A 27,117-nucleotide genomic window follows, 5' to 3' on the forward strand; every position below is an offset into this window, starting at 1 on the left:
ATCTCTGCAGTTCATCCAGAGTGATCATGGGCCTCTTGGCTGCATCTCTGATCAGTCTTCTCCTTGTTTGAGATGAAAGTTTAGAGGGACGCCGGTCTTGGTAGATTTGCAGTGGTATGATAATCCTTCCATTTCAATATGATTGCTTGCACAGTGCTCTTTGGGATGTTTAAAGTTTTGGAAATCATTTGTATCCAAATCTGGCTTTAAACTTCTCCCCAACAGTATCATGGACCTGCCTGTTGTGTTCCTTGGTCTTCATGATGCTCTCTGTGCTTCAAACAGAAGCCTGAGACTATCACAGAGCAGGTGCATTTATACGGAGACTGGATAACACACAGGTGGATTATATTTATCATCATTAGGCATTTAGGAGAACATTGGATCATTCAGAGATCCACAATGAACTTCTGGAGTGAGTTTGCTGCTCTGAAAGTAAAGGGGACGAATAATTTTGCATGCCCCACTTTTCAGTTTTGGAATTTCCACAAAAAATTAAAATAACCAATAAATTTCTTGGAACTTCACAATTGTGTTCCACTTGTTGTTGATTTTTCACCAAAAATTTACATTAAGTATCCTTATGTTTGAAGCATGATATGTGGGAAAAGGTTGAAAAGTTCCAGGGGGCCGAATACTTTCGCAAGGCACTGTACAGTTCAAGGGAAGTCCCTGGTGGCTTCTAACCATTCTACATCCCTAGACTGACAGGCAGTATAGAGAGAGACCTAGTAGTCTAGCAGGGGTGAGGAGAAGCTGCCGCTGACCTATTTCAAACTAGTCATCTCAGATAAACAAACAGACTAGCATTGCTTGTTAGAAAGAAGCAGACAGTACAAGGTCATAAAGGCCGTGCCTTGATAAATAGGTCATGTCTGCAAAAGTGACCACATTGTAACTTTGATTGATCTCTTATTAATTAGTGGGCTCGGACTGGTATACGAAAAAAATAAAACAATCTATACTTGATGGATACTTTGTGATCCCAACTTGACACAGCCAATTACTTGCATATAGCAGTGTCCTACTGAAGCTGGTGATTGGCTGAGTGGGTATTTCCTTTATGATAAAGTATGACCATTCAGGATCAAAAAATGGCCAAAACAGGAGCTGTGAGGATACGGGAGGGTGAGTATCAGTTCTTTCCTTAATTTGTTCCAGTCTGAGCCCCTTTATAAAATACTAGATGGTGGCCCGATTCTAACGCATCGGGTATTCTAGAATATGTATGTATGAATGTATATAGCAGCCACATAGTATATAGCACAGGCCACGTAGTATATAGCAGCCACGCAGTATATAACACAGCCACGTAGTATATAACACAGCCCACGTAATGTATAGCACAGGCCATGCAGTATAAACACAGGCCATGCAATATATAACACAGGCCATGCAGTATATAACACAGCCCATGCAGTATATAACACAGCCCAATCAGTATATAACACAGCCCACGCAGTATATAACACAGCACATGCAGTATATAACAGCCCACGCAGTATATAACACAGCCCACGCAATATATAACACAGCCCACGTAATACATAGCACAGCCCACGCAGTATATAACACAGGCCATGCAATATATAACACAGCCACGCAGTATATAACACAGCCCACGCAGTATATAACACAGGGCATGCAGTATATAACACAGCCACGCAGTATATAACACAGCCCACGCAGTATATAACACAGGGCACACAGTATATAACACAGGCCACGCAGTATATAACACAGGCCACGCAGTATATAACACAGCCCACACAGTATATAACACAGGCCATGCAGTTTATAACACAGGTCACGCCGTATATAACAGTGGCCACACAGTATATAACAGAGCCCACGCAGTATATAACACAGCCCACGCAGTATATAACACAGCCCACGCAGTATATAACACTGCCCACGTAGTATATAACACTGCCCACGTAGTATATAGCAGCCACGCAGTACATAACATAGCCCACGTAATATATAGCACAGCCCACACAGTATATAACACATCCCACGTGTATATAACACTGCCCACGTAGTATATAGCAGCCACGCAGTATATAACACAGCCCCCGTAATATATAGCACAGCCTACGCAGTATATAACACAGGGCATGCAGTATATAACACAGCCCATGCAGTATATAACAGGCCATGCAGTATATAACACAGGCCATGCAGTATATAACACAGGCCACGCAGTATATAACACAGCCCACGCAGTATATAACACAGCCCACACAGTATATAACACTGCCCACATAGTATATAACACTGCCGACATAGTACACTGTGTGCAGAATTATTAGGCAAGTTGTATTTTGATCACATGATACTTTTTATACATGTTGTCCTACTCCAAGCTGTTCAGGCTTGAGAGCCAACTACCAATTAAGTAAATCAGGTAATGACATCAAAACCCTATATAAGGTGTGCTTAATTATTAGGCAACTTCATTTCCTTTGGCAAAATGGGTCAGAAGAGAGATTTGACGGGCTCTGAAAAGTCCAAAATTGTGCGATGTCTTGCAGAGGGATGCAGCAGTACTGAAACTGACAAACTTTTTGAAGCGTGATCATCACCGAACAATCAAGTGTTTCATGGCAAATAGCCAACAGGGTCGCAAGAAGCGTGTTGGGCAAAAAAGGCGCAAAATAACTGCCCATGAATTGAGGAAAATCAAGCGTGAAGCTGCCAAGATGCCATTTGCCACCAGTTTTGCCATATTTCAGAGCTGCAACGTTACTGGTGTAACAAAAAGCACAAGGTGTGTGATACTCAGGGTCATGGCCAAGGTAAGGAAGGCTGAAAAACGACCACCTTTGAACAAGAAACATAAGATAAAATGTCAAGACTGGGCCAAGAAATATCTTAAGACTGACTTTTCAAAGGTTTTATGGACTGATGAAATGAGAGTGACTCTTGATGGGCCAGATGGATGGGCCAGAGGCTGGATCAGTAAAGGGCAGAGAGCTCCACTCCGACTCAGTGCCAGCAAGGTGGAGGTGGGGTACTGGTATGGGCTGGTATCATCAAAGATGAACTTGTGGGACTTTTTCGGGTTGAGGATGGAGTGAAGCTCAACTCCCAGACCTACTGCCAGTTTCTGGAAGACAACTTCTTCAAGCAGTGGTACAGGAAGAAGTCGGTATCGTTCAAGAAAAACATGATTTTCATGCAGGACAATGCTCCATCACAGCCTCCAACTACTCCACAGCGTGGCTGGCCAGTAAAGGTCTCAAAGAAGAAAAAACAATAATGACATGGCCCCCTTGTTCACCGGATCTGAACCCCATAGAGAACCTGTGGTCCCTCATAAAATGTGAGATCTACAGGGAGGGAGAACAGTCCACCTCTCAGAACAGTGTCTGGGAGGCTGTGGTGGCTGCTGCACGCAATGTTGATCGTAAACAGATCAAGCAACTGACAGAATCTATGGATGGAGGCTGTTAAGTGTCATCATAAAGAAAGGTGGCTATATTGGTCACTAATTTTTTGGGGTTGTTTTTGCATGTCAGAAATGTTTATTTCTAAATTTTGTGCAGTTATATTGGTTTACCTGGTGAAAATAAACAAGTGAGATTGGAATATATTTGGTTTTTGTTAAGTTGCCTAATAATTCTGCACAGTAATAGTTACCTGCACAAACAGATATCCTCCTAAGATAGCCAAATCTAAAACACCCCACTCCATCTTCCAAAAATATTAAGCTTTGATATTTATGAGTCGAGACCGCGAAGTCATCTGGGTAATTTCACAATGCATCTCTGGGAACGGAAGCTGGCGGATGACGGAAGGTGAGAATAGCAGGTTTTTTGCTTTTTTTAATTATTTTTAACATTAGATTTTTTTTTTACTATTGATGCTGCATATGCAGCATCAATAGTAAAAAGTTGGTCACACAGGGTTAATAGCAGCGTTAATGGAGTGCGTTACACCGCGGCATAACGTGCTCCGTTAACGCTGCCATTAAACCAGTGTGAGCGCTGACTGGAGGGGAGTATGGAGCGGGCGCCGGGCACTGACTGGACGAAAGTAGGGAGGGACTAATTCTCGGCAGGGCTGTGCCTGGAGGCCGCGACCAATCAGCGACGCAGGATTTCCTTGACAGACAGACAGACAAACAGACGGAAGTGCCCCTTAGACAATTATATATAGAGATTTTTAGTTGACCACAACACTGCGGAGGCCAGCGATATGCTGCAGCGATAACTGGGAATGATGGGTACGTCATCACTACAGCAAGGCAAACTGAGATCATTAGTAGCATAGGGACGTCAGTGCATTTTACAGGACAGTAGTAGGATAGTAATATGTGTGGGACAGACATTCATACATACTTGGAGGTAACTTGAGACACGTTAAATTATGACTGCTTCGTAGGGTGCTGCTGACACCTACAAGAGAAGGGAATATGGGTAATACACAAATATTATAAATATACATCATCACAAAAAAATTGCACGACATTGGAATGTAGTATTTTGTTTTTGATGCAACGATAGGATAACAGGGAGGATTTTACTGCTGCCACTTGGAATATCTTTCTGCAATGACTATGAACTAATATAAAGATCGGGCTTTTAATGATGTTGTCCGGACTCCATAAAGTTATGCTTGTCATCCATGGAGACAGAGAGAGGTAGAAGAGTGTCTGCAGCATGAATCGTTAGCTGTGGAGTGCCTATGTGTGTGATAGGATACAACTTTCCGATCTCTTGGGGTTTGACTGCCAGAGCCCCCACCGATCCCAAGAACAGGGCTTTGAAGACCCCGACTGAATGAATAGGAGGTCAGCCATGCACACTACTGCTCCATTCATTCTTACTAGTGATGAGCGAGTATACTCGTTGCTCAGGTTTTTCCGAGCACGCTTGGTTGACCTCCGAGTATTTATGACTGCTCGGAGATTTAGTTTTCCTTGCCGCAGCTGAATGATTTACAGCTACTAGCCTGCTTGATTGGCAACCCCCACATGTACTCAAGCTGGCTAGTAGCTGTAAATCCTTCAGCTGCCGGATGAAAACTAAATCTCCGAGCAGTCAGAAATACTCGGAGGTCACACAAGCGTGCTCGGGAAAACGAGTACACTCGCTCATCACTAATTCTTACTGGAAGAGGCAGAGATTAGTGAGTGCAGCGCTGGCTGATGTTTTCCCTCTCATCTGAATGAATGGAGCAGTGCGTATGAGACATCCTCTCCCTTCAGCCAGGGCTCTTCAGAGCCTCAGTTCTCGGGATTAGTGGGGGCAATGGCAGTTGGACCCTCAGCGAATGGAACATTATCTGCTATCCATTGGATAGGGATAACTTTCAAACTTGAAATTACCCCTTTAAAGGGGATTGTCTACTACTCAGACAATCCATTCTCAATCACCATGTTTCTCCCAGTAAAACAATAACACCTATAGTGACCTCCAGTACCGGTGCCATTCCAGTGGTGTCGGTGCCTGCTCTCCCAGGGCTCGCATGACATTGTTATGTCATACAATCCCTGCAGCCAATCTGCGGCCCCTTCATTCTTCTCTCTTTTTGACACAATTGACATCCAGAGAAAATTAGAGCTGCAGCTGCTTTTTCACTTTCCATGATGTCAGATGTGTCCGAAGGAGGAGAGTGTAGTGGCTGCTGAATGACGGCAGGGATTGTGTGACACAGAAATGTCAAGCTAACCCTGGGAAAGACAGTACCAAAACCACTGGAATGGTGCCGGCACTGGAGGTGAGGCAAAAATAGTGGCTGAGAAGGGGTTGTCCGAGTAGTGGACAACCCCAATAAGGGAACCACTTGAGAACGCCATGTTATAAATCTAAGTAGACAGAATAATAATAATAATATAATAATAATTTTTATTTATATAGCGCCAACATATTCCGCAGCGCTTTACAAATTATAAGAATCATGAGAAGGGGAGAGATTCATCCATTTCTCTATGGTTTGTGTAATCTGATAGTTAAAATTATAATGGCATTTCAAAAGAGAGAACAGAAAAATTACTGGTGACATTACTAAGCATAATGTCATTATGTAGCGTTGAGTTGGCTGTACATGGTATGGCGGTTTTAATTGGGCATACTGTGGGTGTATTAATGAAACAATTAATAAGGAATGTATATTGAGTACTGTACAGGATAATTGTGTACCGTACATTGTCCACTGTGATAGCTGTTTACAGTGTAAAATAATATCAGTTTTCAGATTAAAAAACTGGGTTCTCTCTGTACACCCCAATTATATCACTGTCAGCTGAATAGGTAACCTCTTGTCAAAAATGTAAGCCCCAGTCTTGGACAAGAGAGCAGATCAGTTCTGTAGCAGATATTTTTGGCTACCCCATCTGAAAGAAGCATGATGTACGGGCAGAGACCATGATTCCAGTGAGGTGTCTATGGGCTGCTTGCTGTCATTTTGATAACATTTCAGTTTTATCAATTGCAAATATACCAGTTCTCTGAATGCTGAGCTCTCTATAACCCCGCCAACACCACTGATTGGTAGCTTTCTGTGTACACTGTGCACATGCAGAAATCTTCCAATCAGTAGTGGGGGCAGGGTTATACAGAGCCAATGAATATGGAACACTACATGGCAGCAGGTTTACTAGTCTCTAGTGATAATCTCCTGCTGATAAAACTGTGATTTTATCAAAACTAGAATGAGCAGCTCAAAAAGTGGCACGTCGCTTGAATCAGCGTCTCTGTCTCTACATTATGCTGCTCTCAAATTAGATTGCAAAAACCTGGTGACAGATTCCCTTTAAATCCTTGCCCTATGACTTTAGAGCTCATATGTTTGTACTTTTTTTCATAAACCAAGCTCTATTTGGCCATTCGCCCACATTGTAAAGAAGAGCGTTTCCTGTCCCGGTTCTCCGCTCTCCGCAGGGAGACTTTACATACTATGTGCTCTTTATAGAAAACAGGAAAGGCTGCAGATGATTTCTGATACACATTTCTGATTGTGATTCTGGGCAACATCTGGCTGCATCCAATTCTTCAAGAATTCAACAAAGCTAGGAAAGGATTAGTCACCATCATATCCCACCCATGACGAGCTGGAGGGTCCCACAATGATAGCTATCTGTCATGGGACACTTTGCTTTTTTCTTTTAATCACACCATCTAATTAGTCACTTAGGGCGGATGAGAAGTCACGGTATGTAGGCCGAAGTCTCCCTAAGATGAAAGGTGCAATCTAAAATCGGACTCTTCTGAAAAAGCATGGATGTCAAACAATGGGATCTGTTTGCCATAATCATCACTTATCCTTCTGGATAGTCAATAATTTGGTGATCGCCGGACCCTCTAATAATCCTCAGAACAGGGCGCTAGAGCGCTCAACTTGCAGGAAGTGATGGTCCCACATGTGCATCAGACGACAGGATATCAGCACGGCTATCTCCAATGAATGTAACGGTAGCACGCTCACCCTATCTGACTCCCGTGACTCTAGCACAGGCACACAGAAAGTAATGACGTCCTATACTTCAGTTACCTGACCGCTGCCACCTGTGATTGGCTGCAGCAGTTACATGACTGGAATGGGACACCATAGATATGTCTCTCTTGACATCATGTGTAGCCAATCACAGGCTTCAGATTTCATATGACCAATTACAGGACGTGATTGAGTCCCGTCATACTGGAGACTACCCATGCGGAATACAATGGAGGCACGGAGGTTAAAGACAGTGTACATTCTTTGTTTTTATGTTTTAGCTATCACTTGCTTCTAATTTGTTTTTAAAGTTGGACGTCCCCTTTAACAGGGTAGAGGGATGTACAGTCACGTCCAAAAGTGTTGGCACCCTTGAAATTGTTCAAGAAAATTTGAGTTTTTCTGTTTTGTTATACACATGTTTATTTCCTTTTTGTGTATTTGAACACCAAAAAACAGGCAAATTGAACATAATAATTTCACAGTGAACCCTCAAAATGGGCCAAACAAAATTGTTGGCACCTTTACAAAAATGTGAGCAAACACCTTTGTTTCAAGCATATGATGCTCATTCAAACTCACCTGTGGCAAGCAAAAGGGTGTAGGCAACATGAAAATTTTGTCCAGCCAATTTTCAAATGATAAGTTGATATCTTTGAATCCATAATTTTTCTTTATATTTAAACGAGCTGTTAGGATATATGAGCCTGACATAAATCTCCCTGACAGTCTGCTCTCCTAATCTACTGATATTGCTCTTTTTAGGTAGCATTAGTGAAGGTCAATCTTAATATTTTTTTCTATCTCCAAATCTCCAAGTGGCATTAAATATACTATCATCTTTGTTTCTTTCTTTCTTTTTTTTTACATAAAGTGTCCTTATCTGGTTTCTGGACAAATGGAAATTACATGAAATAATCTAAAAAGGAGAAAAAAGAAAAATACAATTCTTACCTGTATTTCCAACATTTGTGTTTGATGTACTCAAGGAGGCCGAAACTAATAAAAGTGAGAAAGTTATAAATACATTATTATCTGTGTGTAACAGACCGTATATCTTTTTTTTTATCAACACATGAACTATTTTATTGTAATTTGTCAGAAATAAAGTCTTATATGCCCCGAACCGAGTTATTTACTCAAACTCATAGCGATAGTGTTATAAGGGGGCATCAACCATTCTTTAGCTATGCTGTCTTCGGAGGCATGGCTTCCACAGATGAACCATGTGGATTTAAGGTAGATCTTTCAACAATTTTAGGTGGGAGAATATTCAGCTTCCACGGAGGTAAGTGACAGTAAAGAGCTGTCATCAGGCTAGGTGGGAGGAGGTTCCACTGCAACAGGAGGAAGGAGGGACGATGAGAAGCTACAAATCAATCTAGGTGGATGGCGATTCAGCTGCAGCAGGGAGGAGGGACACTGATGAACTGTCAGGCAGGATAGGAGAATTTAAACTATGAAAAAGGATTTTACAGCCATTATGACAAGAATTAAACCAGAAAGTTACATCTATAATATAACGCTGGGAGCGTCACTCTGTCTGAAGCCTTTATAGACTGCGCAGGCGCAAGCGCCGGCGCAGTCTGGCCCCCACAGAGTGACGCTCCCAGAAGATCGCGGTATGCGTAAGCACTGAACGCATACCGCGATCTCCACAGGAGAGTCAGGGACTGTGGACGCGCCAGGAGGGAGGGTAAGTATATTCACCTGTCCTCCGTTCCAGCGCTGCGTGCTGCGTGCGGCTCCGTCTCCGGCTCCTCTGCTGTGACAGAGTCCAGTCACAGGCAGAGGAGCCGGAGTGTGTGTTCAAGAAAATGGCGCCGGAAAGCGCGGACTGCGCAGGCGCCGATTCCTGCTGCCGGAATCGGCACCTGCGCAGTCCGCGCTTTCCGGCGCCATTTTCTTGAACACACACTCCGGCTCCACTGCAGGTGTGTCTTCAAGAAAATGGCGCCGGAGAGCGCGGACTGCGCAGGCGCCGATTCCTGCTGCCGGAATCGGCGCCTGCGCAGTCCGCGCTTTCCGGCGCCATTTTCTTGAAGACACACCTGCAGTGGAGCCGGACGATAGGTGAGTATGGTATTTTTTCTTTTTATATGGCAGCAGCATACGGGGGCATATAATACAATAGTGGCGCAGGATGGGAGCAGCACATGACAGAACGGGTGCAGGATGGCAGCAGCACATGACAGGACGGGCGAAGGATGGCAGCAGCGCATGACAGAATGGGCGCAGGATGGCAGCAGCACATGACAGAACGGGCGCAGGATGGCAGCAGCACATGACAGAACGGGCGCAGGATGGCAGCAGCACATGACAGAACGGGTGCAGGATGGCAGCAGCCCATGACAGAACGGGCGCAGGATGGCAGCAGCGCATGACATAACGGGCGCAGGATGGCAGCAGGATGGGAGCAGCACATGACAGAACGGACGCAGGATGGCAGCAGCGCATGACAGAACGGGGGCGCAGGATGGGAGCAGCACATGACAGAATGGGCGCAGGATGGCAGCAGCACATGACAGAACGGGCGCAGGATGGCAGCAGTGCATGACAGAACGGGCGCAGGATGGCAGCAGCACATGACAGAACGGGCGCAGGATGGCAGCAGCACATGACAGAACGGGCGCAGGATGGCAGCAGCACATGACAGAACGGGCGCAGGATGGCAGCAGCACATGACAGAACGGGCGCAGGATGGCAGCAGCGCATGACATAATGGGCGCAGGATGGCAGCAGGATGGGAGCAGCACATGACAGAACGGGCGCAGGATGGCAGCAGCGCATGACAGAACGGGGGCGCAGGATGGGAGCAGCACATGACAGAACGGGCGCAGGATGGGAGCAGCACATGACAGAACGGGCGCAGGATGGCAGCAGCACATGACAGGATGGGCGAAGGATGGCAGCAGCGCATGACAGAATGGGCGCAGGATGGCAGCAGCACATGACAGAACGGGCGCAGGATGGCAGCAGCACATGACAGAACGGGCGCAGGATGGCAGCAGCACATGACAGAACGGGTGCAGGATGGCAGCAGCACATGACAGAACGGGCGCAGGATGGCAGCAGCGCATGACATAACGGGCGCAGGATGGGAGCAGCACATGACAGAACGGACGCAGGATGGCAGCAGCGCATGACAGAACGGGGGCGCAGGATGGGAGCAGCACATGACAGAATGGGCGCAGGATGGCAGCAGCACATGACAGAACAGGCGCAGGATGGCAGCAGGGCATGACAGAACGGGCGCAGGATGGCAGCAGCACATGACAGAACGGGCGCAGGATGGCAGCAGCACATGACAGAACGGGCGCAGGATGGCAGCAGCACATGACAGAACGGGCGCAGGATGGCAGCAGCACATGACAGAACGGGCGCAGGATGGCAGCAGCGCATGACATAATGGGCGCAGGATGGCAGCAGGATGGGAGCAGCACATGACAGAACGGGCGCAGGATGGCAGCAGCGCATGACAGAACGGGGGCGCAGGATGGGAGCAGCACATGACAGAACGGGCGCAGGATGGGAGCAGCACATGACAGAACGGGTGCAGGATGGCAGCAGCGCATGACAGAACGGGGGCGCAGGATGGGAGCAGCACATGACAGAACGGGCGCAGGATGGGAGCAGCACATGACAGAACGGGCGCAGGATGGCAGCAGCGCATGACAGAAAGGGTGCAGGATGGCAGCAGCGCATGACAGAACGGGCGCAGGATGGCAGCAGCACATGACAGAACGGGTGCAGGATGGCAGCAGCACCTGACAGAACGGGCGCAGGATGGCAGCAGCACATGATGGAGACCATATACCAATATAAATGCTCGCCACCCGGGCGTAGAACGGGTTCAATAGCTAGTACATGATATAAAAAGACACATAATCAATGTTTTTCTCAATATCTGACACGAAATCAGAATAAACATTTCCAGTTTTAGGTCAGTGAGGATTTCCATAATTAGTAATATTTGCCACATGCCAGAATAATGAAAGAGAGAATGTTTAAGGCATTTGTATAACTTACTGCAAAGTCAAAAGTTTACATACATCTCATTAGTATTTGGTACCATTGCCCTTAAACTGACTGACTTGGGTCAAACGTTTGGGATCTCCTTCCACAAGCCTTTCACAATAGTTGGTCGGAATTTGAGCCCATTCCTCCTGACAAAACTGGTGTAACTGATCCAGGTTTGTAGGTCGCCTTGCTCGCACTGAACTTTTCAGCTTTGCCCACACATTTTCAATAGGATGGAGATCAGGGCTTTGTGATGGCCGCTTGAAAACATTGACTTTTTTTCCTGAAGCCACTTTGTTACCATTTTGGCAGTATGCTTCGGGTCATTGTCCCTTTGGAAGACCCAATTCCGCCCAAGATTAAACTTTCTGGCTGATGTCTTGAGATGTTGCTTGAGTATTGCTACATAATCTTGTTTTCTCATGATGTCATCTATTTTGTGAAGTGCACCAGTTCCTCCTGCAGCAAAACAACCCCACAATATGATTCTGCCACCCCCATGTTTCACTGTTGGGATGGTGTTCTTAGGCTTCTAAGCTGCTTCCTTTTTCCTCCAAACTTAACGATGGTCATTATGCCCAAATAGTTAAATTTTAGTTTCATCAGCCCACAGGACGTCTACGAAAATTAAGGTATTTGTTCCTGTGTGCATTTGAAAACATTAATTTGGCTTTTTTATGTTTCTTTTGAGTAATGGCTTCTTCCTGGCAGAGTGGCCTTTCAGTCTATGTTGATACAGTACTCGTTTCACAATTGACGCAATCTTACCAGCTTCCACCATCATCTTCACAAGGTATTTTGCTTTTGTCCTTGAGATGATATGCACATGTCGGACCAAATCACGTTCATCTCTGGGACACAGAACCAGTCTCCTTCCTGAACGGTATGATCTCAGACTGTAAAGGGAGTAAGTGGACAATATTCTGCGCTGTCGACAAAATCGAGACGTATATCCCAGTATGGTAAGTAAGGTGGTGCAACCAAACCACCACCTTACTTAGCATACTGGGATAAACATCTTGATTTTGTCGGCAGCACTGGATATTGTCCACTAACTCCATTTACAGTCTAATGGCTGACGGTCACTTGCTGACCCATGGATCAGCTGGAGCTGATTTTCTACATTATATGAGTCTTTATCAGATTGAACAGGTGAGTTTAATCTGAGTGCAAAACTCACTGTATTTCTCGGATAAGACTCTATTTGCGCTGATTTCTCTTGCAGTTTCTTGGCTGAGCGGTATGATAGCTGGACATTCCCATCTTATTTGTAATTGCGTATAATTGTTTGTACAGATGAACGAGGCACCTTCATGTATATTGAACATGTACCCACGGAAGAGCCAGACTTGTGCAAGTCTAAAATTCTTTTCTTTATATCTTGGCCGATTTCTTGACACTTTCCCATGATGCTACACAAAGAAGCAGTGTGTTTCAGGTGTGCATCAAAATACATCCATAGGTGTTTCTCTAATTAACTCAGATGTTGCCAAAAAATCCATCAGAAGCTTCCAAACACATAACATCATCATATGGGCAGTCCAGAATGGTTTAAAGGCATAGTAATCTTAGTGTATGTAAACTTTTGACTTTGCAGTAAGGAATAAGAATGCCTTAAAACATTATCTCTCCCTCATTATTCTGGCATTTGGCAAATATTAATAATTATGGTAATCCTAATTGACCTAAAATGGGAAAGGTTTATTCTGCTTTCATGTCAGATATTGAGAAAAACACGATATGTGTCTTATTATATAAAGCGTGTGTAGACTTCTCGTTTCAAATGTATGTGTACGAGCCTCATCAGGTCAAGTTATTTGATAATGTAGTTTGTCTCTTCAAATCTAGTGACAGATATGTTTGAATGAAATAAAGAAGACATTTTTTTTTATTGAAAATCAGTTTGCTGATCCAATTTTTTTTCCTAACTTATCCGATGGTCAAACGGAATCTGGATCCTGACTGCAGTATCAGAGGCTACCTACCATATAATACACGATGAGGCACCTTCTACTCTCTGCAGGCCAGAGGGAGTAACACATGACAGCAAAATAAGACTTTATACACATTCTGAATATTCTACCTAGCTAAAAAAACAAAAAACAAAAGAAAAACAAAAAACTTTTATCATAGAATTTTGCATATTTAGAATTTCAGTAACCTCATTTCCTAGTGCCAGCCTGTAGAATGATGAATAGATAGTTTTAGGTAGGAACAAATTAAATAATAACATTTGTATTCAAAAAATAAATCTGGAGCTTTATTCTCACCTGTACTTGATATTGTATTGCTTGTAGTACTTTGAAGGCCTGTTGATAAGAAAAAAATATACAATTATTTGAGGATTTCCAATTAACCAAGATTTTGTTTATCTATATTCTTTGTAGCCAGGTGAATATAACCGCATCACAAGAGAATACGTTTCTGCTTAACACTTCTACATGGTTAAAAAAAGAAATAGAGTTTCTGAAGAAGAACAGTTCTGTTTTGACATGAGCAAGGTCTTAAACACTTACAGGACATATTTTCATCAGATTGTAGTGGAACAATGTAGTCTGTCAACAGGTCATTCATGATCATAACATTATGACTTAGTTTAGCGATATACAGTGCCTTGCGAAAGTATTCGGTTATTTTAAATTTTTGTGGAAGGGGGACGAATAATATTGCACGCCCCACTTTTCAGTTTTTGAATTTCCACAAAAATTTAAAATAACCAATAAATTTCATTCAGCTTCACAATTGTGTTCCACTTGTTGTTGATTCTTCACCAAAAATTTACATTTGGTATCTTTATGTTTGAGACATGATATGTGGGAAAAGGTTGAAAAGTTCCAGGGAGCCGAATACTTTCGCAAGGCACTGTAAGTAGAGGTCCTAGAGTTCAGACTACCATCAATCATAAAGGGATGGCATATTCTAGAGATATAGGTCCTAGTGGTTGAACCAGCACCAAGCATCAATATTGGTAAAGGTCTAAGAGGTTGCACCACTACAAATTATAAAGCAATAGCATATCCTAGAGATAAAGGTCCGAGAAGTTGTACCATCACCATTCTTTAAGGCATAGGATATCCTAGAAATATCATTAATGGTCTGAGAAGTTGTGCCACCATCAATAATGGATATTGGCAAAGGTCCAAGAGATTATACCCCCACCAATCATAAAGCTATGACATGTTCTAGAAATATCATTAAGGTACGAGAAGCTGTGCCGTGTCATCACCAACCATAAAGGAATGGCACATTATAGAGATTTCATTAAAAGTCTGAGAAGTTGCACCACCAGCAATCATGGATATTGGTAAAGGTCCCAGAGGTTGAAACATAGCCAATCATAATGTGATGGTATTTTCTAGAGATATCATTAGAGATCTGAGAGGTTGCACCACCATGAATGATGGATATTTGTAAGGGTCTAAGAGGTTGTACCACCACCAAACATACAGCAAAGGCAAATCCTAGAGATATGATTAAAGGTCCAAGAGGTTATACCATCACCAATCATAAAGTAATGGCATATTATAGAGATCTTAATAGAGGTCTGAGATATTGTACCACCACCAGACATGGATATTGGTAAAGGTCCCAGAGATTGAAACATTGCCAATTATAAAGTGATGACATATTCTAGCGATATCATTAGAGGTTGTACTACGACAAATCATGGATATTAGTAAAGATAGTAGAGGTTGGACCATCTCCAGTCATAATATCAATGGCATATCTACGTGACATTGGTGGAGATCCTAGAGAGCAGACCACAACCAATCATAAAAGAAAGACATATGTTATAAGATTGGTATAACCCTTTGGAATGACTTGACTACTTTGGAATGGTGAGAGGTACAAAGTCATTCATTTCTAGACCAGTGGAATAGCTGGTAGTCACTATTACAGTACTTTGAGGGTTCCGTTTTGCCTTTATGTATGACATTTTGTGAATGTAGTAAAAATGTGATTCTAAATAAGAGAACAGTGAGGATCCACATACACAGAATATGTAATGAAAAAAGTAAAAGAAAATCTCAGGTTTTAGCAGACTGCAGGAAGTAACTGTATGTAAACAGAAGCATTCTGGAGCCCACAGTACTCTTTGAATGGAGGAATACTACAAAATGTAAACTAAATGTATTTCAGTAATAATTCAATAAATTAAAGGAAAATAATGAAATGGAGTTCCCCTGCGTTTTCTTAACCAGTTGAGGGAAAGCTAACATCTGGTGGCTAATTTTTATAGTCTGGGAAGGGGCTAATAAACATGGAGTTTCCCAGGCTATTAATATCAGCTCACAGCTGTCTACTTTGCCTCAACGGGTTATTAACAAGGGTGACACCCTAAAAAAATGATGTGGGATCCCCGTATAATTAATAACCAGCAAAAGCTAGACATATTGCTGTGGGCTGATATTAGTAGGCTAGGAAGAGGCCATGCATATTGGCCCCCTCCCAGGCTAAGGACATCAGCTCTCAGCTGCCCCAGAATTGGCGCATCCATAAGATTTTCTCACGATGGTAGCATTGACGTCAGTAAGGTGACTGGGGTTCATCTGCTTTGAACTTGGCTGACCTTTGTCACGTCAGCGCTAGACACTGCAAGGGCATTTTCATGCTCCTGTCTCAGTATGTTCCAGCTAGCTTGCTGAGCTGTTGCGTCATGCCACCGCTCAACAAATCACCCGGATGTAGCAGAGCTGGAGTTCTTTGTGGAACAAATAGATTGGCATTTAATAGGTGAGGAGTATGGTAGTTTATTATTCTCAGAGCAAATGCATAAGAAGTAGATATGTTTAATAATTTATTTAGTTTTAAAGGGAATCATGGCCAGGACATGCTCTGTGTATGGCATATTTGTATTTAAATAATATACCATTGAAATGCTACAAAGGCATGACATTTTTGTATGTCTTTTTAAAGTGCAAAAATAAAAAAAGCGTGAGTAAAAGAGCATAATAATATCTTACAACTGCAGTGTGTGTGGTGCTCTTGCATTATTTTTCTATTGTGTCAAAAATAATCAGGATTTCAGTTCTGATGTGGTTTCTTAGACATTTATTTTACACACTTTTTTGTGCAGTCTTTTGACTTCAAAGTCAAGTTTAGTGTGGATCCCTAAAGCCTGGTCAGAAAAAATAATCACCGTATGAATGCCAGTGTTTATTTTTCTAATTTAAATCAGGTAGAAGCTTATTCAGAGAGTATTTGAAGCTGTTTTTGATGTGGATTTTAGTAGCAGGATGCACTAAAAAATCACGTAGAGTGAATTCACAAGTAGCAGATTTGTTGCATAAATTTTTGCCTTTGTCCCATAAAAGGGAATTGCAAAAATTCATGTGATTGTCACACAAAAAATCTAAGCCAGATACCAATTATATCCATTTCTCTGATGCCAGTGAATTCTGTAAAGATGATTACATCCAGAAATTTTGAACTTCTTTGTAATTCTTAAGACTTTCTAACAAGAATTGGCTCCATCTACAGTCATGGTCATAGTCGTTCCTTGGGACCTCATGGCTGTCAAGCCACTGTAAACAGCCTTGTCATCTTACTTTAATTTTAACTTCTTAAAGATCGGTCTCTTGAGAAGACCCTTCCTGAGCTGTCTCTTCCCATCCTGCCCTGCTCACAAAGCCCTTTTGTTGTGTTTAGAGTATGGGCCTTCATACAGATTAAAATAAACATGGGAAACTATATTTAACGTAAACACTATATAAAAGGAACATCAAAAAGATATTCATTACCATGTACAAAGCCAGAATTCTGATTTACTGTAAGAGAGAATGAGGGGTTAACACACTGTATTTTTGCCACACTTTATCCACACATTTTGCAAGGGTACCGGCAAAGTAAATGAGATATCTGAAATCTCATGCATATGCTGCCTATCTTTTTTCCTTGTGGATTGGAACCATCAAAGTCTTTTTATTTTTTAAATCTGCACCTTGGCCATTTTTTCAGTGCTTCTGCATCAGGTTTCACACATTACGAAAGGGGAAAAAATAACAATATGTAAGAAAAAACAAAACGCATACAAAAAAGTGTAAAAAAATGCACATTTTCAACACCGTTTTTTCTTGATAACACTCTAATTTTTGATGCAGATAAATCTGCAGTATATGTAACGTGGTGCAGGGCGGTAGGCGTAGGTGAGGAACTCGTCTTTGGCGCCCTGGCATGTTTCATGAAAGTGAGATGCTGGCTGGGTTTGTGGACTTGTGCTGTGAGGGCGCTACGCCAGTGCAGGCTGCATGGAACCTATGTTGGTGGTTTGCCAGGACCAGATGCTTCACAGTTCAGTGAGGGAAACCAACATTCAGAAATAAACTTTTTACTGAACAGGAACTTGGTAGGGAATATATACATGAGATAGCTGGTACACAGTCTTCCGAACGTTTCCTATATAACGTAAATCATTATCCACAGTATCCTTCCTTCTTTTACTCTTTCTACTGGTGTTCTGTTTCCACTGTTTCTCACTACTTCACCACAACCCAGCTTTAACTTTACAGTCTTGCTTAGCAAGAGTCTTTTACTCACCCCGCAGTTCCACGCCTTCTTTCCCCTTAGGGTGGCAGAATGGCTGGATTTAGCTTCAAGCTTTCTGACGCTTAGGGAACTCCTGCCCATACAATCTATTCTTCTCTTGTACTCAGTCCTATTTAGGCCCATTACCTTGCGAGCTGTAAACTCTAGGCCTTTCTGCTAGGCGTCCTTTTCCAGGACCCGACTCCAGATGGTCAGTCTATTTCTCTGCTACTTCTGCTCCAGTTCTTACTATTCCTTTACATTGGTCTCCACTCATTTAGCGACACCCCAGAATGCGGCACTGCTCACCTTGGACCTTTAGGTCCACTTGCTAAGCACTCCAGGCCCTATCTGCCTCTCTAACAGGAAATTGTCACTTTCTGTGCAACTCAGCCCCCAAAGTACTGCAGAAACAGTGTGAATAGGGTCTAAGGTTGCTGTTAAAAAAAAGAAATACAATTGTTTACCTGTGTTCTTTAAGATTATGGATGTTGGAATTTGAGAACCTAGAAGGTGACAATTAAGCTAATTAAATTTTCTAGTGTATGTTATCCTGCATGGCTAATAGTTTTTTTTTTTCATCACTTCTAGATTACACATGCCTCTGTACACTTTTGTAACAACTTTTTAAACGCTTGAATACATCTAAATATCGAACGTAGCACTATGCAGATCTATCTCCATGGTTACAGACTACAAACAAACCTGTGTAGTCAGACATTGCAGTTATGTGTTCTTTACCCACCTTCTATTCTCTGCAGGCCAAAGGGAGTGACACATGACAGCAAGATCAGACTATATACACATTTTGAATATTTTACCTAGCTAAAAAACAAATAAAAGAAAAACAAAAAACTTTTATCATAGAATTTTTTGCATTTTTAGACTTTCAGTAACCTCATTTCCTAGTGCCAGCCTTTAGAATGATGAATATATAATTTCAGGTAGAAACAAATGAAATAATAAATTTGTATAAAAAAAGTAAATCTGGAGTTCTGGAGTTTTATTCTCACCTGTACTTGATATTGTATTGCTTGTAGTACTTTGAAGGCCTGTTGATAAGAAAAATTATACAATTATTTGAGGATTTCCAATGTGGAGAACCAAGATTTTGTTTATCTATATTCTTTGTAGCCAGGTGAATATAACCTTATCACGAGAGAATACGTTTCTGCTTAACACTTTTACATGGATTTTGGTAGAAAAAAAAGGGTTTCTGAAGAAGAACAGTTCTCTTTTGACATGAGCAATGTCTTAAGCACTTACGGGATATGTTTTCATCAGATTGTAGTGGAACAATGCAGTATATCGACAGATCCTTCATGATCATAACATTATGACATAGTTTAGTGATATAAGTAGAGGTCCTAGAGTTCAGATTACCACCGATCATAAAGGAATGGCATATTCTAGAGATATCAATAAAGGTCCTAGAGATTGAACCACCAATAATCATCGATATTGGTAAAGGTCTAAAAGGTTGCACCACTACACATTATAAAGCAATGGCATATCCTAGAGATATCATTAAAGGTCCAAAAAGTTGTACCATCACCAGTCATAAAGGCATGGCATATCCTAGTGTAGTGCACCGTGCAGTGAAGAGGCAGTGACCCACAAAGTTCAAACATAAAAGTCTCTTAAATATGTTATCTTCACACAGAAAAGGTTCCAATCCACACAAATGCATATAACTTCAGTGTTCAATTCACACCAGTTCATAACAGCTTCCTTTAGATTGCAGTCACTACACACGCTAGTCCTCCTCTGACTAGTTCAGTGGGTGTCCTGCACCGCTGTATCACAGTCTCTACTCACAGCCATACACAGATCTTGACATCCTCTTGTCTGCAGCTGTGACACACGCCAGTCCCTCCTCCGGGCACAGGACAGTCTACTTCCGGTTCACCTCTGGGCACAAGACCTGTCCACATCTGTGACCGGTCATCATGGACACCAGCACCACTGTGTATACTGTGTGTTGTCAAGCCTCACTCTGGCCTTGACACACCTGAGACTCCTCAGACCCAACTCTCTATACTACAGGGCTTTTAACAATTGTAATCACAGCTACACCTGCAACTACAACGCCCCCTCCTGGCCTCACTATGCCTCTATGTGCATCCTGGGGAGAACAAACAGCGCACCCTAGCTGTAACAGGGGTCACTGCCTCACATATCTCCCTCCCCTGTTCAAACCAGTGGGGTTGAACACTTGTCACCCCACATGGGCGCGAGACAGGGCATCTGCATGCCCCTATGACATCCCTGCCTGACACTACACTAAGAAATCAAAGTAGGGATCGGATCCATCGATCGGCACATGCATCCCTCCTCTTTGTGTTTCTCCTCCATACTTCCTTATGGGACCACCCACCACCCCGGTGTCTGTTGCTGATGACATGCTCACTTTCATGTTTTACCATTGGTTTGGGCCAGTTTTGCCTGGTTTCGACCTTGTTTATTTTGGGTTCACTAACCCCACAGATCATCCTGTCATCTAAATACCTGCCTTTGGGCCCCTGGCACCGGTTCATCTGTACCCTTACCCGTGGCCTGGTGACTATGTCACTCTGAAATGCCGCAGACCGCGCCGGCAACTCCGAGAATTAGTCTGTATTATGTCGCACCTGAACCTGAGCCTCCCGACACTGCTGTCTAGTGAGCGCTCTATCTAATTTACCCTGACCCCTGGCCACATCCTTGGCTGGTGCAAGAGGGTTCCTCATGCGCACGTCACCAGTCGCCTCCATGACCATACACTCCCAGCTCTTCTCAGCGCCCTTTCTATTTGCACTTTTTTTTATACCCGGGTCTCCATGTGGGACCCTGGATCTGAGCTGTCCCTAACTTACCAGGGAACACCTCCAGCTCGGGGTTCAATGGGGTCCCCATGACCTCTACTGCCACAGCCTCTAGAGGGAGCCTATCGGAGTTACACTCTAACCCTAAATTGGCGACCCCTGTGGCAGACATCTTAGCATCTTTGGGTTCTGTGCCCAAAACAACATTTTCAGTTTCTCCTGCCATTATTGCTATGGGGAGCCAATCGGGATTACACTATGTCCCTAGGTTGGTGACCCCTATGGCAGGTATCTCCCACAGGGACCAAAACAGGGGCAAATCTCTCCCCAACACAGTCCCATATGGAAGGGTCTTTACCACTCCCACCACCTGTTCAAAGTCCCCACATGGTCTGGATTAATTATCTTCCGTGGTCGGGTACTCACGGATTTCCCCGTGGATAGCCATCACCTCCAATTTTGGTCCTTTGGGGTTGCCACTGGCAACAAGAGACCTATGGACCAAAATCACATTACTCTCCATGTCTAGGAGAGCCTCTGTTTGGTACCTGTTCATGAGTACCTGGCACAATCGTTGTTTGCTGCCGGCTGTGCACGTAGTGGTGATACAGACTGGCTGGGCACACATAGACTCATGGCAAGTGTTCCCGCAGTCTATGGGCTTAGATGTCGCCAAACAGTTACTAGCCCCATGCCTGGGCTCTGGTGCAATGTCCTGAGTGGGTTTATACTGCTCAATAAATTCTAACAGCAGTTACAGGGTGTCTAGTTCTCTCAGCTTGACCCAATGCTGCATGGCGGCCGGCACAGCCCGCACCATCTGATCAACCACAATTCTCTCCATCATCTCGTAGGGGGAAAAACTCAGGCTGGAGCCACTCCTCCACCAACTGCAATAAGTCATTTGCTTGAGACCTGGTGGGCTGAGACACTACATAGGACCACTGGTACACCCAATGATCACCCCTCACCTTAGGGGTCTCTTCAAGACTCTGCTGACTGCCCCTCATCTTAGGGGTCTCCTCTTTACCATTCTGAAGCTCTGCTAGCTTCCACTGCAGCACCTTTTGCTGCCGCTGCTGCTGCAACTGCAGCTCATGTTGCTGCAGAACCTCTTGCTGTGACCGCTGAAACTGCAGCACCTCTTGCTGAAGCCTTTGCTGATTGAGCACAACCTGTTCCAAAAGCTCCTACATTTCTCCAGCAGACTTGCACAACGATCTGCAGCACTCTCTGGGGTATGCTTTAATTCACATGGCCCGCATTCTTTCCACCATATGTAGTGCACTGGTAGCAGTGAAGAGGCAGTGACCCACAAAGTTCAAACATAAAAGTCTCTTTAATATGTTATCTTCACACAGAAAAGGTTCCAATCCACACAAATGCATATAACTTCAGTGCATATAGCTTCAGTGTTCAATTCACACCAGTTCATAACAGCTCCCTTTAGATTGCAGTCACTACACACGCTATTCCTCCTCTGACTAGCTCCGTGGGTGTCCTGCACCGCTGTATCACAGTCTCTACTCACAGCCATACACAGACCTTGACATCCTCCTGTTTGCACACACCAGTCCTTCCTTCGTGCACAGGACAGTCTACCTCCGGTTCACCTCTGGGCACAAGACCTGTCCACATCCATGACCAGTCATCACGGACAGCAACACCACTGTATATGCTGTGGGTTGTCAGGCCTCACTCTGGCCTTGACACACCTGAGACTCCTCAGACCCAACTCTCTACAGGGCTTTTAACAATTGTAATCACAGTTCCACCTGTGACTACAATGCCCCCTCCTGGCCTCACTATGCCTCTGTGCGCATCCTGGGGAGAACAAACACTAGAGATATCATTAATGGTCTGAGCGGTTGTACCACCACCAATCATGGATATAGATAAAGGTCTAAGAGGTTGTGCCACTACAAATTATAAAGCAATGGCAAATCCTAGAGATATCATTAAAGGTCCGAGAAGTTGTACCATTACCAATCATAAATGCATGGCATATTCTAGAGATATCATTAATGGTCTCAAAGGTTGTACCATCACCAATCATGGATATTGGTAAAGGTCCAGTAGGTTATACCACAACCAATCATAAAGCAATGCAATCGCTTATCCTATAGATATCATTAACACTAGAAGTCCCAGAGAGGGGTCATTTAACATTTCTACCTTTGGAACCTTTGGAGCTCGAAATTTCTGGGACTTCTAGTGTTAAAGGTCCAAGAAATTGTACTATCACTAATCATAAAAGCATGGCATATCCTAAATATGTTATTAAAGGTCTGAAAGGCTGTACCATCACTTTTCATTTATATTGGTAATGGTCCAAGAGGTTGGACCATCATCAATTATAAAGCGATGGCATGTCCTACAGATGTTATTAAAGGTTTGACAGGTTGTACCACCTCCAATCTCAGGAATTGTCAAAGGTCCAAGAGGTTTACCCCCACCGATCATAAGCTTTGTCATATCCTAGAAATATCATTAAAGGTCCAAGAAGCTGTGCCATATCACCACCAACCATAAAGGGATGGCACATTATATCATTAGAGGTCCGAGAGGTTGTAATGTACCACCATGAATCATGGATATTGGTAAAGGTCCAATAGGTTGTACCACCACCAATCATAAAGCAAAGGTAAATCCTAGAAAAATGATTAAAGGTCCAAGAGATTATACAATCACCAATCATAAAGTAATGGCATATTATAGAGATACTATTAAAGGTCAGAAAAGTTGGACAACCACCATTCATGGATATTGGTAAAGGTTCCAGAGATTGAAACATTGCCAATTATAATGTGGTCAAAATTGTTGGTACCCCTCGTTTAATGACAGAAAAACCCACAATGATCACAGAAATAACTTGAATCTGACAAAAGTAATAATAAATAAAAATGAAAATCAACAAATGAAAGTCAGACATTGCTTTTCAATATTCTTGAATATTGATCCCGGAACTGCACGTATTATTCTTGAATATTGATCCCGGAACTGCACGTATTATTCTTGAATATTGATCCTGGAACCGCACGTATTATTCTTGAATATTGATCCCGGAACTGCACGTATTATTCTTGAATATTGATCCCGGAACTGCACGTATTATTCTTGAATATTGATCCCGGAACTGCACGTATTATTCTTGAATATTGATCCCGGAACTGCACGTATAATGCCTAGGCTATGGTTGTCCTGTGGGGTTCTGACCTGGGCGGAGATCCGTGTGCGCATCATCGTCGCTGCATCGCCTGGTTCAGCCGGTTACAGGACGCATTAACTACTGTGTGTTAGCGTTGCGGTTACTTTGGCAACGCTCCGGCCCGGCCCCGTACCCTTCGGGAGATGGGCGTGTGACGCTCTCTGCTCTTGATTGGTTCCCGTTGGGGGGCGGATCAGAGCGGTGATGCGCCTGCGCTCTCTGATCGAGGTGGTTGGAGGCTGGAGGCGTCTGAGCTATGATGCAGAGATGCATTGATTTTGTTACAGGTTCCCTCATTGGACATGAAGATACTTCCGGACATGGGACTCTTCTGATTGCGTCGTCAGTTTCCATGACGCATATGAGAACTTGGGATCGATTTGGCAATGTGTTGTTTACAGCTCCATGTGGTGCGTGACTATTGGAGGACATTTCCACGATGACTACACCCCGTTTCTGACAGCTGGAATCTTTACGAGTTGTGCTGTATTTATATATACTAGTGGGGAATATCTGCATTTTGTATACATGTTTAATACATGGGTTGAGAGATTTTTAAGGGGTATATGTTTGATGTTTGTTTTTTTCTATTTTTATATATTGCTAATCATGTGGTGGTGGGCGGCTTACTAGTGATTGGTGCCCTGTGTGGCACGTATACTATTTATAGCCGGCCCCATGCACTGCAAGGCATGCTTGATAAAGACCCACAGGGTCGAAACGTTGCTGTCTGCTGTTTTATGGCTTGAATAAAGTTGCTGATTTGGATTACACCCGGATGGAGCGCTGTCATTTTCTTACATTGAGCCTTCGTTGGTCCTAGTTGGTTCCCTGGACCTGGACGGGCGCTCCAGCTTGTGAAGTGCGGTTAGCCATCTTGTTTGATTTGGACTGCTGGAACCTGGTTGACCTGCACCACACCGCAATGGCGGAAGGATCTATGACTCCAGAGGTGGGTGAATCGGAGAACGCCATTACCTTTTCATATACCGACGATGATGCGGCTCGTATCCTGGCCGGTGCTAGCATGGATATTGGATTCCTTAGCAAACCCACTACTGAAATGCTGAGGAGGAAATTGGAAAACGAGAGGAGGAGACTGATTTCCTTTGAACTACATGTCATAACTTTGACCGAGTATTTTAAGGCACGGAGGATTCCACGGGGGCTGCGGCCACATCTTAGACCTACTTTGTTACCAGAAAATATCCAATTTTGCATGAAATTTGAATCAATTACCAACAAATATGCTTTTGATGTCATGTTGTTGAATATTGAATTTTTGAAGGCGGAAATGACTACCGTGAAGAAGAATATCACGGAATTGGAAGATCAGATGAAGGCTCAGCTGACAACTCAGGATAGGGGTCCTCTTAAGACCAAGATGGAGGAGAACCTGATGAAGTTCAGGAATGAGATAGAGATTACAAAAAGGACCAAGTGGTTCCGAGATGCGGACGATTATAAGGTGGGCCGTGCCTTCTCTTGGCAGATGGGGCCTGGTCAGTATTCTAACAATGGCAATAAGAGAACCAATGGAACCAGGAGGCGTAGAAGACCACAAGTAAGAAAACAGTCAAATTTTGGTTTCACTACTGCTGACTCGGAGTCGACGGATGACTCCAATGCTGGAGGATCGAGGCAGACACAACAGCGCCAACATTTTTTAGGTCAAGAGAAGGTGGACAAAACCACCCCCGGAGATGTGGTCGGAGAGGGGGCCGTAAACATAAGAAGCGGAGGGACATCCCGGGAGCAAAGACCTGGACGGAATGCTACAATGAGGACAAGGAACAGGAAGGACAACTGAATGACAGTAAGGAGTTGGTTGTGAATATCTCGTCTATTGCTTTATCTGATATGGAGATTAAGGTACTGTCCAAGGGGTTATCATTTTGCCCCTCAGATAACTCTGACTGGTTTTCACTGGAGGTAGATCTACAAGCTTTTTTCAGAAGATTAAGACTATCTACCTTTTTTTCTGAAAAAATGGAGAGCCCTGAAATCCCCAATACCAATACAGTTAATATTGAGAATGGCTTTACTCTGAAAGGGGTGGGCCTATATTGTAAAAGCAACTTTCAACCACCCAATACAAATCATTTTGTGGAATCTTATGTAGAACTGGTATGTAGGGATATTGAGAAATTGAAGAAAGACTTTAAATCTACCTTGGTTCATAACTTGACAGTGGTCGAAAGGAACACACAAGGCCTTGGCTGATAACACCTTAATAACGATTAAACCAGCTGATAAAGGTGGGGCGGTGGTGGTCATGGACAGTACCAAATATAGGGCAGAAATATTGAGACAATTGGACGATGGGGCTGTCTATGAGAAACTTTCTTGTAATCCCACATCCCGTTATCAGAGGGAACTACAGCTTGTGGTCAGTGACTCCCTTACCATGGGACTCATTGACCACAAGCTGGCTGATTTCTTGATGATTGAGACTCCGGTGGTCCCGGTACTATATGTATTACCAAAAATACATAAAGATCTTTATAATCCCCCGGGGTGACCTATCGTGTCGGGGAGGGGCTCTCTCTTTAATAATGTTGCAATTTTTTTAGACCGGGTATTGAGGTCATATGCTACATCAGCAAAGTCCTATATCCGAGATACAGGGGACTTTCTGAACAAGATTGAAAATATGACTATTTCTGAGTCCACCATCTTGGCTTCATTTGATGTGGTATCTTTATATACCTCCATTGAACATGACAAAGGTCTTGAAGCGGTCTCATGTGTGTTATCGGGCTCTGACGTGGCCCCGGAGTGTGCACGGCTCATCCTCACATTGCTTGAATTCATCCTCAGGTGGAATTTTTTTCTGTTTGCGGATGAGTTTTTCTTGCAATTAAGAGGTACCGCCATGGGGTCCAATGTGGCCCCTACTTATGCCAACATCTACATGGCGGTTCTGGAGGATGGGTTCGTGTACCAATCCAGCCTCTGGCGCCACGTCAGAGCCTGGTGGCGATACATTGATGATATCTTTGTGGTATGGGAGGGGACTCTTTCTGAGTTGGAGGCCTTCCATGTGTCTCTAAATCAAATATATCCTGAACTACAATTTGACTGAGTACAGTCAAAAATGGCAATTTTCCTTGTTTGGGT

At 43.6% G+C, this 27,117-nt stretch overlaps 1 protein-coding gene across 3 annotated transcripts in view; it reads right to left on the reverse strand.

The window, feature by feature from the left end:
* Positions 1-27,117, reverse strand: part of LOC138677008 (adhesion G protein-coupled receptor E5-like) — a 155,297-nt gene that overhangs the window by 68,306 nt on the left and 59,874 nt on the right. Inside the window, exons 2-7 of one of the 3 annotated variants that reach the window (XM_069766783.1) lie at positions 18,999-19,037; positions 18,453-18,491; positions 17,202-17,228; positions 13,731-13,769; positions 8,395-8,439; positions 4,344-4,400 (exon numbers count right to left, since the gene is read on the reverse strand). In XM_069766783.1, the coding sequence (XP_069622884.1) occupies positions 4,344-4,400; positions 8,395-8,439; positions 13,731-13,769; positions 17,202-17,228; positions 18,453-18,491; positions 18,999-19,037 (246 nt within the window). The remainder of the gene's footprint in view (positions 1-4,343; positions 4,401-8,394; positions 8,440-13,730; positions 13,770-17,201; positions 17,229-18,452; positions 18,492-18,998; positions 19,038-27,117) is intronic. The other 2 variants (XM_069766784.1, XM_069766785.1) reach the window with 2 other exon arrangements.

The sequence above is a fragment of the Ranitomeya imitator genome, chromosome 4 (assembly GCF_032444005.1).
Source record: "Ranitomeya imitator isolate aRanImi1 chromosome 4, aRanImi1.pri, whole genome shotgun sequence".
In the NCBI taxonomy this organism is placed as follows: domain Eukaryota; kingdom Metazoa; phylum Chordata; class Amphibia; order Anura; family Dendrobatidae; genus Ranitomeya; species Ranitomeya imitator.